Consider the following 17,471-nt stretch of genomic DNA (forward strand, 5'->3'; position numbering starts at 1 on the left):
TTATCTTACGAATATATATTTTTTATTATTCTACTGATTTTTTGTTTTATTTTTAGTAAATTTATTTAAAACTATAAACAGGTTTTTATTTTCACATACCCATTTTACCTATATTAAATTAATTGTTTAATAAAAATTTTAGGGACTTTTTTTAAAGGGTGTCAACACTTCACTCACTCACACATCTTTAAAAAAGTGGCTTCAGTTTTCTGTTCTAGGTGCGTTATCTACCTTTTTTTACTTGATCTATGTAGTTAGACGGTTAATATATTTTAGATACATCCTTAAATAAAAAAAGTGACTTTGATTTATCACCAACGTAGTTGAAGTCAATTAAATGGACATTATTATCGGTAACTCAAACACTACGTGTCAGATCTTTTGTAAATTTAAATCGATCCATCATCAACTTTTGAATTACAAAGAATCATAAAAATCGTTATACGTATTATTATCCAAATTATCTTGCTAATGTTATAATTATTAGTGGAAACTTGTTTGAAGAATGTGTTAGTGTTATGTTGTGTATGAATGTACTATTGATTTTGTTTCATTTCCAATATAAATAAAATAGAATAAAAAATACCAAAATTTATGAGGTAAGATACTTAAAAATATAGTCGATTACCTCTACCTCCACCTTTCTTTGCAGACTTATAAATTCATTTCTGAGTACGTTGAAGGTCAGCACTTAAGATCCGTGCCGATTATCCATATAACTCATATTATCGTATAATTGTACTAATAAAAATACTTCGTCATGTTTAGTCTCTGACCAAGAAGCTTTTTGTGTAAGCTTTATAAACTCTGACTCTCTGCCATCCTGACATTTGTCATTCACATATCTGTCAAACAAAATATCGTGGAATTTCGTCAAAATGGCGTCTTTATCGAGGTACGAGTTTTCTATATATGTTTCATAAATAATAAATAACTTATTTATTTAATAGTAAGAATATCTGTGTAGTGTCTTATTGTGACGATATATACTGCGATTTTTATTAGGTAGTAAATATCATATTGACCCTAAAAAAAGTCGCTAATAACATTTAAAAGTAATAAAGTTTTTGTTTCTTGTGTTCCTTTTAATCATTGTTTTAAAGAATGTAGCAGTTCGTGTTGTGTTGGTGTCTCAATTAATCGATATATTTTCTTTAAATTTTCATGAAAAAATAATAGTTTAATTTTTCTTTAGCTTATTACCAGCTCCAGTACAACAAGTATGGGACAGAGATGACGAATTGAAAGCTAAGCGTGTGGGCAGTGCTTTAGTTGTATCACAAACTAGCATCCCGCCTTATGGTCAGAGGAAGGGTTGGATACCTAGAGCAGAGGAAGACTTTGGAGGTACTTATCACAATGCAGTAAAGTAGAAAAATCCCCGCTGGAACGGTCTATATTTTTGATATGATATTAAAAATGTTTATAATTTGTTCATGTGTGGATATTACATAAAAAATAATACAAACAAACTAGAAAAATATTAGAAGTAATAACCTACATATTGTTTTAGTAGTTAGGCATTATTACCTCAATATGTGGGTTTCCATAAGGCGTGGTAAGCTAGAAGAAACTTTTTGTTTTGAAGAAGAATTGTTAATTAATTTTATATGACTGTACCACTTGTATTTACATTTAGTCAGTCTTTCACTGTATGAACTTGAAAAATTACTTTAAAAAAAGAAAAATAAATCCTTCATTAAATTAGTAGAAAGTATTATACTTAAAGAAGAAGTGTGCTACAAACAAGCAGTAGCTAAACACCTGCCTCAAAATACCTACCATGCATCAGGCTGACATGTTGTGATGAGCAGAACTTTGAAAGGCCCTGTCTCTTAGAATTTTACTCAGATTGTTTTAAAAATTTGAGAGATTTTTTTAGACATATTGTGTAATTAATAATAAAATTAAATAAGTAAATAAAGAATAAAATGATTTTGGAAATTTTGAAACCCACTTAACCCCTTAAACTCGGTCAGATGTGTAATCTAATCTATTATCTTTACACTTCCTGTTTAGTGGCATCCAATTAATGGCCAGTTTCAATACTCTATCTCTAAATTTGCTTACTAGAGATAGAATTTTGACGTTAACTCCATATAAATTGTGTCAAAAATCTATCGCTAGTAAGCAAATTTAGAGATAGATAGAGTATTGAAACTGGCCATAAGTGTTAATAAATAAAATAAACCTAGATAACGGAGTATTTAAATGGTTTCAACAATTTTTTGGATAACAAAAGTAGTAATGGAACTACAAAACTCGTTTCAATAGCTATAGTATCATTACTTTTACTATCATAAAGTTTAATTGCACAAATATTATAAAAAGGTATATGTTTATAGATGGAGGTGCATTCCCTGAAATCCATGTGGCTCAGTACCCACTGGGTATGGGAGCGAGGGGTAAGGAGAGCACTTCCAATGCGTTAGCTGTTCAACTGGACGAGTCTGGTAAAGTCAAGTACTCAGCTATAGCGAGGCAAGGTCACGGTGCTGATAAGGTGTGTATTATTTCCATCAAAGTAATTAAATATGAAAATGATAAATTGAATTATCTTATATATAAAAATGAATCGCAAAATGTGTTGCTAAGCGCAAAACTCGAGAACGGTTGGACAGATTTCGCTAATTCTTTCTTACGGAGAGAAAAATTCTAAAAAAAAAAAATTAAATTTCCTGAAAAAGTCTAAAAACAACACTTTTCTATACTCCCATACAAAAGATTTGTGATAATACTTAAAAGTCAATTTGAACTTTAATACCATACGATAAAGTTTGTGTTAGGCGATACGAAGTTCGCCGGGTCAGCTAGTGTTAGATGAAATGCTTACCCAAATTTTATTTATTTTCTGTTTTTAAGTACAAATAATAAATAAACATCGTAATTTTATATTTGTACTACTTGTCTGAGTTTACTAAAGAAGTAAATTTTATTAAAATTATCTTATTTTGGAGTAATTAATGATAATTATAGTTCTTTATATATAAATTGAGTGAGTGTAGTATTGCTTAAGTTTTGATATAAAATGTCATTTGAAAAGCTCCTTTATTTTAGTATTTATGATATTATTTTCAGATAATCTATTCAAAACTTACGGACTTACTGCCATCGGAGGTTTTGGCTGAGGATGATCCAACTCTACAGAAACCAAGTGAAGATGACATTCAAGATATAACAGAAAAAACGAAACTCGCTTTAGAGAAATTGACAAATGCTAAAATATCAGCTGCAATGCCTGTCAAGGCTGCTCCGAAAGCTGTGAGTTGAAAATTTATCTTGAAATTTATCCTACTCATATTTTAAATGCAGAAGTTTGTGAGGGTGGATATTTTCGTTTGTTTATGTGTTACTCTTTCACATATAACTTCTAGATCGATTTCTAATCATAGGCACAAATGTGCCACTATACTTTTGCAGAATTGATAACTATCTAGCGCATTAATAGTAAACATTATCTACAGGCTCCTGCACAATACATACGTTACACTCCTGCTCAACAAGGGGGTGCTTTCAACTCAGGTGCAAAACAGAGAGTTATTAGGTACGTGAATAATTCATTTATATATGATGTAAAATATATATTTTTATGTGTTTAAATGTTATGTTTATTTGAGGTATGGTAATGATTTGCGCTATAGCATTGTCAATGGATAACATACATCTGGACCTAGTAGTGATGTTCAATGCCCGCGGTGTGCAGGATGGTGGAGGCGCAGGCGGACCCCATGGAGCCCCCGCGCTTCCAGATCAACCGCAAGATCCCGCGCGCCGCGCCCTCCCCGCCCGCGCCCGTGCTGCACTCGCCGCCGCGCCGCGTGTCCGTCAAGCAGCAGCGCGACTGGAAGGTGCCGCCCTGCGTGTCGCACTGGAAGAACGCCAAGGGTGAGCCCGCTGTAGCTCTGCACTAGCTCTGCACTAGCTCTGCACTAGCGCTGCACTCGCCGCCGCGCCGCGTGTCCGTCAAGCAGCAGCGCGACTGGAAGGTGCCGCCCTGCGTGTCGCACTGGAAGAACGCCAAGGGTGAGCCCGCTGTAGCTCTGCACTAGCTCTGCACTAGCTCTGCACTAGCTCTGCACTAGCGCTGCACTCGCCGCCGCGCCGCGTGTCCGTCAAGCAGCAGCGCGACTGGAAGGTGCCGCCCGGCGTGTCGCACTGGAAGAACGCCAAGGGTGAGCCCGCTGTAGCTCTGCACTAGCTCTGCACTAGCTCTGCACTAGCGCTGCACTCGCCGCCGCGCCGCGTGTCCGTCAAGCAGCAGCGCGACTGGAAGGTGCCGCCCTGCGTGTCGCACTGGAAGAACGCCAAGGGTGAGCCCGCTGTAGCTCTGCACTAGCTCTGCACTAGCTCTGCACTAGCTCTGCACTAGCGCTGCACTCGCCGCCGCGCCGCGTGTCCGTCAAGCAGCAGCGCGACTGGAAGGTGCCGCCCTGCGTGTCGCACTGGAAGAACGCCAAGGGTGAGCCCGCTGTAGCTCTGCACTAGCTCTGCACTAGCTCTGCACTAGCGCTGCACTCGCCGCCGCGCCGCGTGTCCGTCAAGCAGCAGCGCGACTGGAAGGTGCCGCCCTGCGTGTCGCACTGGAAGAACGCCAAGGGTGAGCCCGCTGTAGCTCTGCACTAGCTCTGCACTAGCTCTGCACTAGCGCTGCACTCGCCGCCGCGCCGCGTGTCCGTCAAGCAGCAGCGCGACTGGAAGGTGCCGCCCTGCGTGTCGCACTGGAAGAACGCCAAGGGTGAGCCCGCTGTAGCTCTGCACTAGCTCTGCACTAGCTCTGCACTAGCGCTGCACTCGCCGCCGCGCCGCGTGTCCGTCAAGCAGCAGCGCGACTGGAAGGTGCCGCCCTGCGTGTCGCACTGGAAGAACGCCAAGGGTGAGCCCGCTGTAGCTCTGCACTAGCTCTGCACTAGCTCTGCACTAGCTCTGCACTAGCGCTGCACTCGCCGCCGCGCCGCGTGTCCGTCAAGCAGCAGCGCGACTGGAAGGTGCCGCCCTGCGTGTCGCACTGGAAGAACGCCAAGGGTGAGCCCGCTGTAGCTCTGCACTAGCTCTGCACTAGCTCTGCACTAGCGCTGCACTCGCCGCCGCGCCGCGTGTCCGTCAAGCAGCAGCGCGACTGGAAGGTGCCGCCCTGCGTGTCGCACTGGAAGAACGCCAAGGGTGAGCCCGCTGTAGCTCTGCACTAGCTCTGCACTAGCTCTGCACTAGCGCTGCACTCGCCGCCGCGCCGCGTGTCCGTCAAGCAGCAGCGCGACTGGAAGGTGCCGTTTCCAGATGGTCCAGGGGTTTGTGCGTTTGCGCACCCTTTAATCAAGTGATGGGTTTTGCCACCCGTCCTTCGTCCTTCACTCGGTCGTCAGCCGTAGCAGCTAATAACTAGACGCCTTCATCCAGTTATTCCAGGCTACGTTGCCCAAGGTGCACCACAGGACGTCACCGACATAACACCCCACCATAGTATATTATTCATCCCTACTCAGTCCAACTTGAAAATAAAATATGTAAATAGAATAGGGCCTAAAACAAATTTGTCATTTATAAAATTAGTATATCATTAAAATCTTTACAGGATACACGATACCGCTGGACAAGCGTCTAGCTGCGGACGGTCGTGGTCTCCAACAAGTACATATAAACGAGAACTTCTCGAAGTTGGCCGAGGCGTTGTACATCGCTGATCGGAAAGCGAGAGAAGCGGTAGAAGCGAGAGCGCAACTTGAGAGGAGACTGGCGCAGAGAGAGAAAGAAAAGAAGGAAGAGCACTTGAGAATGTTAGCTCAGAGGGCGAGAGATCATAGAGCGGGTGAGTAGTGTCTCTTTTGTTTTTAGCTACAAGACTTAAAAGCTATAGCATGGACGCGGAGCACGAAGAATTTCGTACAATGACCCTTTTTGCCTACTGCCAGTGGTTCTCAAATTTTTTATATAAAGTACGAAGCTTTAAAAATCGGTAAAATTTAGAATTTGGGATGTCTTAGAACTTGTTTTTTGCACACTATACTAAATACTACTACGCTGTCTGTCCGTGGATAGGTCTAGTCACAGAATAAAATATTTTTTGTATAATAATAGAAAAGAACTTATATATATATATATATATATATATATATATATATATATATATATAAGTTAGTATATATATTACTATTTGTACAATTTGGTGGCTATACTTTGTACATGCAAAAAAAAACTTAGATCTGTTGCTGTGTGAAAAAAGACACCAATAAACACATTCGCATTTAATATAAGTATTGTTAACTTTTTAACCGACTTCCAAAAATGGAGGAGGTTCTCAATTCGACTGTATTTTTTTTTTATGTATGTTACATCAGAACTTTTGAGCGTGTGGACCGATTTCGACAAATTTTTTTTTAATCGAAAGGTGGTGTGTGTCAATTGGTCCCATTTAAATTTATTTGAGATCTAACAACTACTTTTCGAGTTATATCTAATAATGCGTTTTTACTTGACGCTTTTTTCGTCGACCTACGTTGTATTATACCGCATAACTTTCTACTGGATGTACCGATTTTGATAATTCTTTTTTTGTTGGAAAGGAGATATCCTTAGTTTAGTACCATGATAAGGAAACCAGGATCTGATGATGGGATCCCAGAGAAATCGAGGGAAACTCTTGAAAATCCGCAATAACTTTTTACTGGGTGTACCGATTTTAATAATTTTTAATTTAATCGAAAGCTGATGTTTGTCATGAGGTCACATATAAATTTTATTGAGATCTGATAATTACTTTTTGAGTAATCTTTGATAACGCGTAGTTACTTGACTATTTTTTCGTCGATCTATGTAGTATTACTCGTCGATGTAATTGAAGTCGGTTTTTTTTTCGTTTGCGAGCAAACACAATTATGACTTAAATTAAAAATAAAAACGATGAATCTTGTGACTTAAATTTGGTAAAAAAAAAATAAAAGTTAAAAGATTGACAATCTGTGAATACGGCTGTCACTACACCTGTGTGAGCGCAACGGCAATATGTTTATACGCGAGCGACAAAGACAAAAGATGAGGGGTCAATGTACGAAATTCTTCGTGCTCCGCGTCCGTGCTATACAAGGCTAATAATATTCTTTATTGCACATCATTGAAATATACAAACAAAAGTAGTACAATTAGAGGAAGATGTACAAAGGCGGTCTTATCGCTAAAAAGGACGATTTCTTCCAGACAACCTTTGGGACAACCTTGTACAAATAATTGTTATAGAAATTAGAAATAAAATTAGAAATAAATTTTATTTTTTTTATACTTTATTATACACCACAATGTCGTTTTATAATGTACGGATCTTATTGACAATGGAATAAAACGATGTGTTGCTCTGTAAACAAAGAAACGACATTTAACGTTTATTATTCACGGTGTCAATTTCTTTATTAATCTTTTTTTTTAATAATCTAAACAAATTAAATAAGGTTTGGTCTTAACCGCAATATCATCTTTTTCCCAATCCATTAATTTATAATCTCTTCATTTGCATTGACAGCACTGCTTTACGGCCAGTACATAACATTCAAATCAAAGAAAAGTTTTATCTATTTCTTTACATATATATTTACAAATAAAACAAACAAACAATGGGCGGACTTATGGCTAACTAGCCATTTCTTCCAGACAACCCAGACATAAAAAGGAAACTTACTATCTAAATAATATAACTAAATACTACTAAACTAACATAACTACTAAAGCTATCTTAGCTGTCGTCTATTCGCATTAAGAAAGTAAGGACTTATCAAAAAACAAATCAAAAGGCGTACTTACGACTATATGTATATGAGTGAAAATAAAAACCCTTAATATTACAGCGAAATTTATTTTACAAATTTACAAATATTAGCAAGGCAAAAAGTGGTAAAGGAAATTTGGCGTCAGAATTTGTGTATATATCGTACGGTTACGTTACGGTGTGTTAGGGGCTAAACGGATCACATGTATAGTTTTTCTACTAAGTTTTAAAAATAAAAATCTTCAAACCTCTAGCTGTTCAATAGAGCTGGAACATTAATATAAAAGTTTAAGGGCCCGTTTCACCACTTGTGGATAATGTTATTTGACAGATGATGATACAAAATGCAGGAGGTAAACAATTTAAAGATTAATGAATCAAAACCATCAAACTGTCGGATACCTGCTGCTTCCTGCTCAAAATATGGAGCAGCCCGACTGGGATAGTACCTCGACTTTACAGAAGACCACAGCTAAATAATACTGTTTTCAAGCAGTATTGTGTTCCTGTTGGTGAGTAAGGTGACCAGAGCTCCTGGGGGGATTGGGGATTGGGTCGGCAACGCGCTTGCGATGCTTCTGGTGTTGCAGGCGTCTATAAGCTACGGTAATCGCTTACCATCAGGTGAGCCGTACGCTTGTTTGCCGACCTAGTGACATAAAAAAAAAAAAAAAAAATTAGACTAAATCAATTTATGCATTTTTTTAGAATTACTTCTATATACCTAATTAGAATACAATTTGTTCTGTCAGGTATCCGCAGTCCATCTGCCGGAGCAACAGAAGGTCTGGGGAGTGAGGAGCTGGAGCCGCCCGGCGACATGTCGGCCGCAGAACGAGAGAAACTGAGGAACGAGAGGCACAGGGAGAGACAGAGAGACAGGAATTTAGCCCGCGCCGCACCTGATAAGAGGTAATTCTTCTCTTAACTTCTAGTTCTGGTTCTTAATCGAGCAATTGAAGGGCTTTGCTTATGTTTTGCAAAATCTGTGTGCTTAAATATGGTAATTAACTCTTCTCTTCTCTTACTGTTTCTTACTCAATCAACTGTAAGATATGCTCTGTAACATCTGTATGCTTAAGTACTGTAATAAACATCTGTTTCTGGTTCTTACTTATACAACTGTATGATGTGCTCTGTAAAATATGTGTACTTAAATATGAAGAGTTGGAGTACGTTACTCTCTTCTATTCTGTTCTACTTTGTTATGCTCTGTTATTATTCTTCTTTAAAAAACTTTATGGCTTTTGTTTGTATTTTTCCTTTTTTTGGTATTATATGCTAATTGGTGTATTGTGTATTGACTACAATAAGTGCATTTGATATTGAATTTTTTACCAATAACACATTTATTAATTTATGATTAGTTGTGTAATACTTATTTAACTGGATTTCTCATAAGTCAAAAATTCCTGAGTATAGATCAAGTCTCATTAAAAAAAAATCTTTGATTTTATTAAACTTGTTTTAGTTTGGATCATCTCGTCTTAGAATGCTTTAATTGTGGAGCCCATTTTAAGCACAATAGAAGAAATTATAAGAGATATATAATTCCATGCACATCTCTTTACTAGGCTCCACGACCGCACGAAAGAAGTGAAAACTTCATTGCCAATCGCAATTAAGCAATAACGCAATAAGTCCCGAGTTCACCCGATCGAGCCTTTCACCTCAGAGCGTGACGGATCAGCCTAACTTACTACCTACGAAAAAATGTGTGTGCGGTGCGCCAAAAGAAGTTTTCACTTCGAAAACGAGTGTTCCTTAGACCTCACGACTGAAGTAAAACTTCTGTAGCAATAGGCCTGCAAAATAGTCTGGCTTTGTGTCTCAGATAAACGAAACGTAACTGGCTATGAGAGAAAGAGAGGAAGAAAATATGTGCTCGCACAGAGAGAGATCTCTTGCTCCGTTCGCATCGCCCGATCACACTTTTCTTAACGCTCTCGTCACGCATTCACTGCTACTCCACAAAACAAGCGTGCGTAAAGAAGTTTTACTTCAGTAATTAGATAATAATTTTTGTTTCAGATCTAAGTTAGTGAAGGACCGCGAGAGAGACATATCTGAACAGATAGCATTAGGTCTTCCAGCGAAACCTACCCAAGGCGGCGAGGCGATGTTCGACCAACGGCTCTTTAACAACAGCAAAGGAATGGATAGCGGTGAGCTTTATTTAATTACACGCATACAATTAAAATTTCTTTTCAAATTAACTCCTTCACAATTGTATTAGATACATATAAGTTTATGTATGTCAAATCAACCAGTATTGTCACTATAATAACTATTAAATAAATAAAAAGTAACAATATGTGTACCGATGCGTTTAAAAAATAATAATTAAAAATTATGGAATAACAAAAGCACGGGCTTTATAAGCCTGTGGATATATCACTTATATAAAAATAAAAAAGTATTGTCACTATTGTCAAAAACCATTAGGGCGAATAATAAGGTAATCGAGCAAAGAAAATACAGCGTAACTGCAATTATATTATTTTTAATATTTCTCGCGAATTTTTGTCAATCATATAACGTGTAATTTTGACGTAACTGTCTTCTAATACACATTACTAATAGAAGTTTTTTGATAAAAATTTAAGAAATTTTAACAAAAAAATTCAAGAGGTTTCGAAAGTGCACAGCAGGATATATCCTGCTCAAAATCTGGAGTAGCCTGTCTGGGGAAGTACCTCGACCTTACAGAAGATCACAGCTAAACAATACTGCTTTAAAGCAGTTTAGTGTTTATGTGGGTGGGTCCTTACCTAGACCCTTTGACCAGAGCTCCTGGAAGGATTGAGGGTAGGGTCGGCAACACGCTTGCGATGCTCCTTATGGGCTACAGTAACCTCTTACCATCAGAAGGGCCGTACGATTTTTCTCGACCTAGTATTAAAAAAAAATTAAAGTAATGACTAAGGGATAACAAGGTTCCACAACCACCTTGGAACTTAAGAAGCCGACCGATGGCGGGATAACCATCCAACTGCTGGCTTTGAAATACACAGGCCGAAGACGGGCAGCAGCGTCTTCGGTGCGACAAAGCCAGTCCTGCGGTCACCAACCCGCCTGCCCAGCGTGGTGACTATGGCAAAACACATGAGTTCACGTTATTTTTGGCGTAAACTTGTGGAGGCCTATGTCCAGCAGTGGACTGTATAGACTGTAATGTAAAGTAATGTTATGTGTTTCCATGCAGGGTACGGCGATGATGAAGCGTACAACGTGTACGACAAGGCGTGGCGTAACCAAGACACTGTGGGGGCTCATATCTATCGGCCCTCCAGAAACGCGGACAAGGATAACTACGGCGGAGACCTGGAATCACTCGCAAATAGCAAACGGTGAGAACAATTTTTATGTAGACCATTTGTCCATTTCCTATGATGTAATTTATGTTTTCACTATGAGTCGTTTGAGTTGTTTTATATATGTTAGATACTGTGTGGCTACGGTACTAAAGAATATAGCCACACCCTCTCTTCCCGTGGGTGTCGTAAGAGGCGACTAAGGGATAACACAGTTCCGCTACCACCTTGGAACTTAAAAAGCCGACCGGTGGCGGGATAACCATCTAACTGCTGACTTTGAAATACACAGGCCGAAGACGGCCAGCAGCGTCTTCGGTGCGACAAAGCTAGTACTGCGGTCACCAACCCGCCTGCCCAGCGTGGTGACTATGGGCAAAACACATGAGTTCACGTTATTTTTGCCATAAACTTGTGGAATCCTATGTCCAACAGTGGACTGTATAGGCTGTAATGATGATGATGTAATGATATATGTTAGATCTCTTCTGGATAAAACTTTGTATCAAAATTCGCTCACCAGTAGCAAAGGGTGTGTTAGTTTTGATAACTGAGGTAGGGCACAGTAGCCAGCAGGTACCTCGACCTTACAGAAAACCACAGCTAAATAATACTGCTTATAAGCAGTGTTGTGTTCCTGTTGTAAGCAAGGTACTCACTTACTAGTAAGGACCCTACACCCAATCCCCCCAGTGCTCCTGGAGTATACTTCTGGTGTTGCAGGCGTCTATAAGCTACGGCAATCGTTTACCATCAGGTGAGCCGTGCGCTTGTTTGCCGGCCTATTTGTATAAAAAAAGTTATACGTTTACCAGGAGTTATAGCGACATGTTTCACGGCCTATCTTTTTCTAGTTAGTCTAATACTAGAATTCATTCCATGGATTGCAAATTATTAGTGAATTTTTTTTAAGGTATATAAAGAAAGATGTGATATGTTAAATTTCTATAATCACTGTCTCTTATCGACAGCCATTTCTGAAAAAAAAGTACAGACACGATGTGCATAAGTGGTTACTGCCCTTACTCTTTCCTTTTTAGATATTAAGTAATTCGAGTTAAAACTTTCATTTCTATATATTAAACTGAGCATTATTATTATTTAAATTGTATTTATTGTTATTAATTAAGCTTTACTTTAAAAAAGTAATAAATAATAATTACTTTATAACGAATGAGTTATTTAATTAATAATAAAATATTCGATATCTCCACCGACTTTTTACTAAAGAAAACTTTTTCTTTACAATTTATATTTACAACCTATAAATCTTAATATATATAAATCTCGTGTCACAATGTTTGTCCTCAATGGACTCCTAAACTACTTAACCGATTTTAGTCAAATTTGCACACCGTGTGCAGTTTAATCCAACTTAAAAGATAGGCTATATTTTATTTTGATATATTATGTTATTATTATATTTCAGAAAAAAATAAGGTGATACGAAGTTCGCCAGGTCAGCTAGTTCTATTATATTTTTTGCTACGTGAACATTGTTTTATATTATTATTTTTCTTTAATAAAAAGTCGGTGAAGATATAAAATATTTTATTATTAATTCATTTGTAAAATACCTAATTTGTTTCAACTTTAAAAATTTTATTTGTAAAATGACGATTCGAAAATGCTTTCGAAGCCTATTTGAATGAAATTGTATTTGATTTCGATTTTTGATTTAAAAATGAGTTATATCAAATTATATTTATTTCAGATTCGTGGCAGACAAGTCGTTCGCGGGTACAAGCAGCACCAACACACGTTCCGGACCCGTTCCCTTTGAAAAGGACACCCCTCGAGAGGAACCTGTGAGTTATCATTACCATTATACGACTCAGCCTGTAACACTGACCGTCCCTGCTGGCCATAGACCTCTCTCCATATAGGAGAAGGAGCGGAGCTTAACCCACCACGATGCTCTAATGTCACAGCCGTGTGTGGATATATTATAATATATTTCTATTATAATAGTATAGTAATCTATATATTAATACGCGAACCAAAAACTTTGTACCCCTTATTACAAAAATTTCGCAGACGGAGGAGTGTGAAATTTCGCACACTTATAGTTTATATATAGAAGGTTATGCAGAATGCTATTTTTTTTTAATTAAGCATAAAAAATACATTATATCAATTTCAAAAAAACTACCATGGATTTCATCATTTATATATATATACCCTTTTGTTTATTATTAAAGTCTATGGTCGAATTGAGAATAGACTAATATACATTATGGTCGAATTTTGACCACTGGCGACCACTAGTTACAATAATAACATCAGCTTAGAAGCATAGTGAGCACTATGTTATAGATAAGAACGAAGTCGCCTCAGCAAAGCTCTTGCCTTTTTGTTCGTCCACAAGATCAGGTCTCGTCTCGCATCCCATTAATCATCGCCTTCAGTCATGGGGCGTTTTCTTTGAAAGAAATAAAGTGCTTCTTGTATAAATTAAAACAAATACACTTTAAAAATTATTATCAATGGCAAAAAAGACATTTTTATTATTAGGTGACTCTCAGTTACGTAGGTAGGTTTAAAGAATATTTATTTCTCATTGAAAACATACAGTCACATGAGAAATTATCAACATTAATGTGGGTAAAATACAAAAAGTGTCCAGCGTTTCAAAGATACATTGTGATTCCTTTTATGTATTATATTGTACTTACAACAGAATTCCCATCACTAAACACTTTACATACTAAATTAGACCACTCTTCACTGTATATCCATAATCTATTTTGGATTTAAAATAAGTGTTATGATCACAGAAAATGCTAGTTAAAAATACGCACTGCTTGGGAAATCAGGGATCGAGTAGGATTGGTAATATAAGTTATAGATTTAACTAAGATTCCAATCTATCACAATGAATGAACGTCTTATATCTATAATATAAAAATGAGTCGCTGAATGTGTTGCTAAGCGCAAAACTCGAGAACGGTTGGACCGATTTCGCTAATTCTTTTTTTAAAATATTCCTTGAAGTACGATAATGGTTCTTACGGAGAGAAAAATTCTAAAAAAAAAAATTAAATTTCCTGAAAAAGTCTAAAAACAACACTTGTCTATACTCCCATACAAAAGATTTGTGATAATACTTAAAAGTCAATTTGAACTTTAATACCATACGATAAAGTTTGTGTTAGGCGATACGAAGTTCGCCGGATCAGCTAGTATTAAATAATAAAATAACAAGTTTCACAAACTCCACAGTCCCGCTCGCAGTCCGACGCCGACTTCGATCCGTTTGGTCTGGATCGTTTCTTGAGCGAAGCCAAGAGAGCCGACAAGTCTTCCCGGAAACGTGACCATCACGAGCCACACGCCAAGAAACGAAGGGAGTGAATAGTGTAAGTTTTGTTTGGTTAATTGTTTCGTTAGGATTAGCCACTTTGTTTATTAATTTGGGGGTTGACATATTACCCTAAATGCCGGCAAGGCACACGTAACCTCTGTAACTACTCTTATGTTTCAGATGTCGATGGGCGACGGTAGCCATATGGCTCTGTCTGCTCGTTGGTCCCCGTAATGAAAAAAATAACAATATTCTTGTAAAAATCCATGATTAAAAAAAAATTAATTATACAGACGTTTTTTTTGTCTGAAGTACGACTAACTAGCAGTTACGATATTCTTTGTGAATAATAAAACCTGTTTTCCTGATAAAAGTAAAATAAACGAAACACTTATTAAGATAATATAAATGGTGTTATTAGATAGGAGTGCATTAGATAATTGTATTTGTTCGTAAACGAAATAAATAATTGTGTTTTCTCGCAAACAAAAAAAACCGACTTCAATTACATCGACAAGTAATACAACGTAGGTAGACGAAAAAATAGTCATACATTATTATTATTATTTTTTCTTTTTTTATGTCACTTGGTCGGCAAACAAGCGTACGGGGCTCATCTGATGGTAAGAGATTACCGTAGCTTATAGACGCCTGCAACACTAGAAGCATCGCAAGCACGTTACTGACCCAATCCCCAATCCCCCCAGGAGCTCTGGTCACCTTACTCACCAACAGGAACACAATACTGCTTGAAAACAGTATTATTTTGCTGTGGTCTTCTGTAAGGTCGAGGTACTACCGCAGTCGGGCTGTTCCATATTTTGAGCAGGAAATTCCTGCTGTGCCCTACCTCAGTTAAATTATCAACGATTACTTCAAAAGTTTTAATCAGATCTCGATGAAATTTAAACGTGACCACATGATAAACATCGGCTTTCGATTAAATTAATAATCGTCAAAATCGGTACACTCAGTAAAGAGTTCCCTCGATTTCTCTGGGATTCCACCATCGGAACCTGGTTTCCTTATCGTGGTACCACATCTGGGATATCTGATTTCATAAAATACGAAGTTATCCCCGACCATACATTAAAAAAAAACATATACGGTCGAATTGAGTAATCTCCTCCTTTTTTGAAGTCGGTTAAAAAAATAACCAACTTCAATTTAATATAAACTCGAAAAGTAGTCGTCAGATCTCGATCAAATTTAAATGGGACCACATGACAAGTACCTACATTTTCGATTGGAAAAAATATTTTATTAAAAAATATTATATTTATGCATTAAAAACTTAAAACTAACATTACAGTGAACCCAATGCGTAAATTATGTTGATCACAAATTCTACATCTATCTACAGATTTTTGTATACAAATGACATTAAATTTAACAATTAAAGAATTGTCAAAAGAACATCGTTTTTGTAAAGTCGATTAAAATAGTTTGAGATGATCCTATAACGATACATTAATATATCTATTTAGTTCTCCAGATTTATTTACAATTGATTTAATTTTTTTTATTTTCCAGGTACAGGTTGTTTACCATATAGATATTCTAATAAATGAAACGCTTGAGACGTTGGTCAAATTTGTTTGTACGTAACGCTAGGAACTGTTTCTTTTATCTTAATTTAGGTTGTCGTCTTGTCGGAGCGCTGTATATTATGTAGATTTGTAATAAAATTATCAGTTTGAAATTTTGTTTTATTGAAAAACCTCTCGATTTTTTTTCAAGAAAAAAAAATGTAACAAACTGCCACACAATTGTAGTAAGCTGCTAACGAAACTAGTTATGTACTAATAGTTGTGAAAAAGTGAATAAACTAAGTGTTGAGTAGTAGTGGACTTAGGAAAGAGCCTTGTGGATCTTCAGATGCTACAAATGAGTACAAATGACTTCTCCTGGAACTGAATTAAGTTATCTAGGCTGTAAGTAGATGGAAATTGTTATGTTAGCAGAAAATGTCCATTAAATTGTAACTGGCATCATTATAATATGATATTGGAGGAAAAATGAGGTGTGAAGAGGAGACGAGCTGGTCATTTTGATGTGATGAACAAAAAATTAATCAAATATGACGATTTAGATAAATAAAACCAGTCTTTACTTTCATATATTTATTATATATATAGATTTCAGACAGAGTTCCCTAGTAATCAATATCACTAAAAACCACACAATTACTCCACAAAAATTATATATCATTTTATAGATAATTGCTTGCCCTACCGGAACAATAAATAAAATATTTATTATTGCTTTAATTTTTGCAAATTAATTAATTATTAAAACACATGAGTTCACGTTATTTTTGGCGTGAACTTGTGGAGGCCTATGTCCAGCAGTGGACTGTATAGGCTGCAATGATAATTATTAAAGTTATATTCATGACGGTTTTAATTTTGAAACAACGTCAACATGATTAGAGATCGGTACATCTTTTAAATTTAAAATTAACTCACATAGAAATAATTTTTTGTAAGTCTTAATTTTATACTTATTTATAGCGAGTTATTCGCACGGATATAGCTAGTATATTATATTCAGAGATTTCACAGAGTTTCCACGTAACCAATATCTCTAATTATTATCAGTTTACAAATTCAAATCGGTCTTTCTATAACTTACATTATGAATAAAAAAAAAGGTTTAAAGAATTTATTCTCAAAAAGAAAATTCACTTACATGAGAACATAATAATAAATGTATCATACAAATATTCGCCTTATAAGTAGGTACTTAGTTAACGGAATATAGTATAAGTCGTTTTATATTTGTTCTTAATCACTATAAAAGTGGGTATTCTCTAAAATATACTTTGATAATTGAGACTTAAATCCATTAACTGAGCTTACATTTTTTATATAAGAAGGTAATTTGTTATAAAGTTGTGCTCCATCGAAAGTAATATTTTTTTTTGCAAATTTGGTTCTTACTTTTGGAAGAACTAGTAAGCTTGGTCTACGGGTGCTACGTTTACTGCTTTGTATTATAAATATCAAATTAGAATGCATGGATTTACTAATAATTTTTCGAATCGGTTTATATTATTGACTATTAATCTTACCCTCAAAAATTTTATGACTAAAGTCATTTA

General features: G+C 36.7%; 1 protein-coding gene across 1 annotated transcript; it reads left to right on the forward strand.

Annotated features, from left to right (window-relative positions):
* The first annotated feature begins 811 nt into the window (after window positions 1-811).
* LOC123667361 (puff-specific protein Bx42) lies at window positions 812-16,070 on the forward strand. Its single transcript, XM_045601278.1, has 13 exons — window positions 812-895; window positions 1,196-1,347; window positions 2,346-2,503; window positions 3,079-3,261; window positions 3,465-3,544; window positions 3,704-3,885; window positions 5,570-5,803; window positions 8,503-8,662; window positions 9,782-9,915; window positions 10,956-11,100; window positions 12,779-12,872; window positions 14,287-14,423; window positions 15,902-16,070. Exons 1-12 carry the CDS (start codon window positions 879-881, stop codon window positions 14,416-14,418), a joined length of 1,671 nt encoding a protein of 556 aa, XP_045457234.1. The 5' UTR covers window positions 812-878; the 3' UTR covers window positions 14,419-14,423; window positions 15,902-16,070.
* Window positions 16,071-17,471: the final 1,401 nt, after the last annotated feature.

Source organism: Melitaea cinxia, chromosome 28 (assembly GCF_905220565.1).
Source record: "Melitaea cinxia chromosome 28, ilMelCinx1.1, whole genome shotgun sequence".
Lineage (NCBI taxonomy): Eukaryota > Metazoa > Arthropoda > Insecta > Lepidoptera > Nymphalidae > Melitaea > Melitaea cinxia.

Bases quoted from the DNA above. Each gene is read 5' to 3' on its own strand.
- LOC123667361 (XM_045601278.1), top strand. The intron at 2,504-3,078 runs GTGTGTATTATT...TATTATTTTCAG, and splicing joins AAGGTCACGGTGCTGATAAG to ATAATCTATTCAAAACTTAC. The intron at 3,262-3,464 runs GTGAGTTGAAAA...CATTATCTACAG, and splicing joins TCAAGGCTGCTCCGAAAGCT to GCTCCTGCACAATACATACG.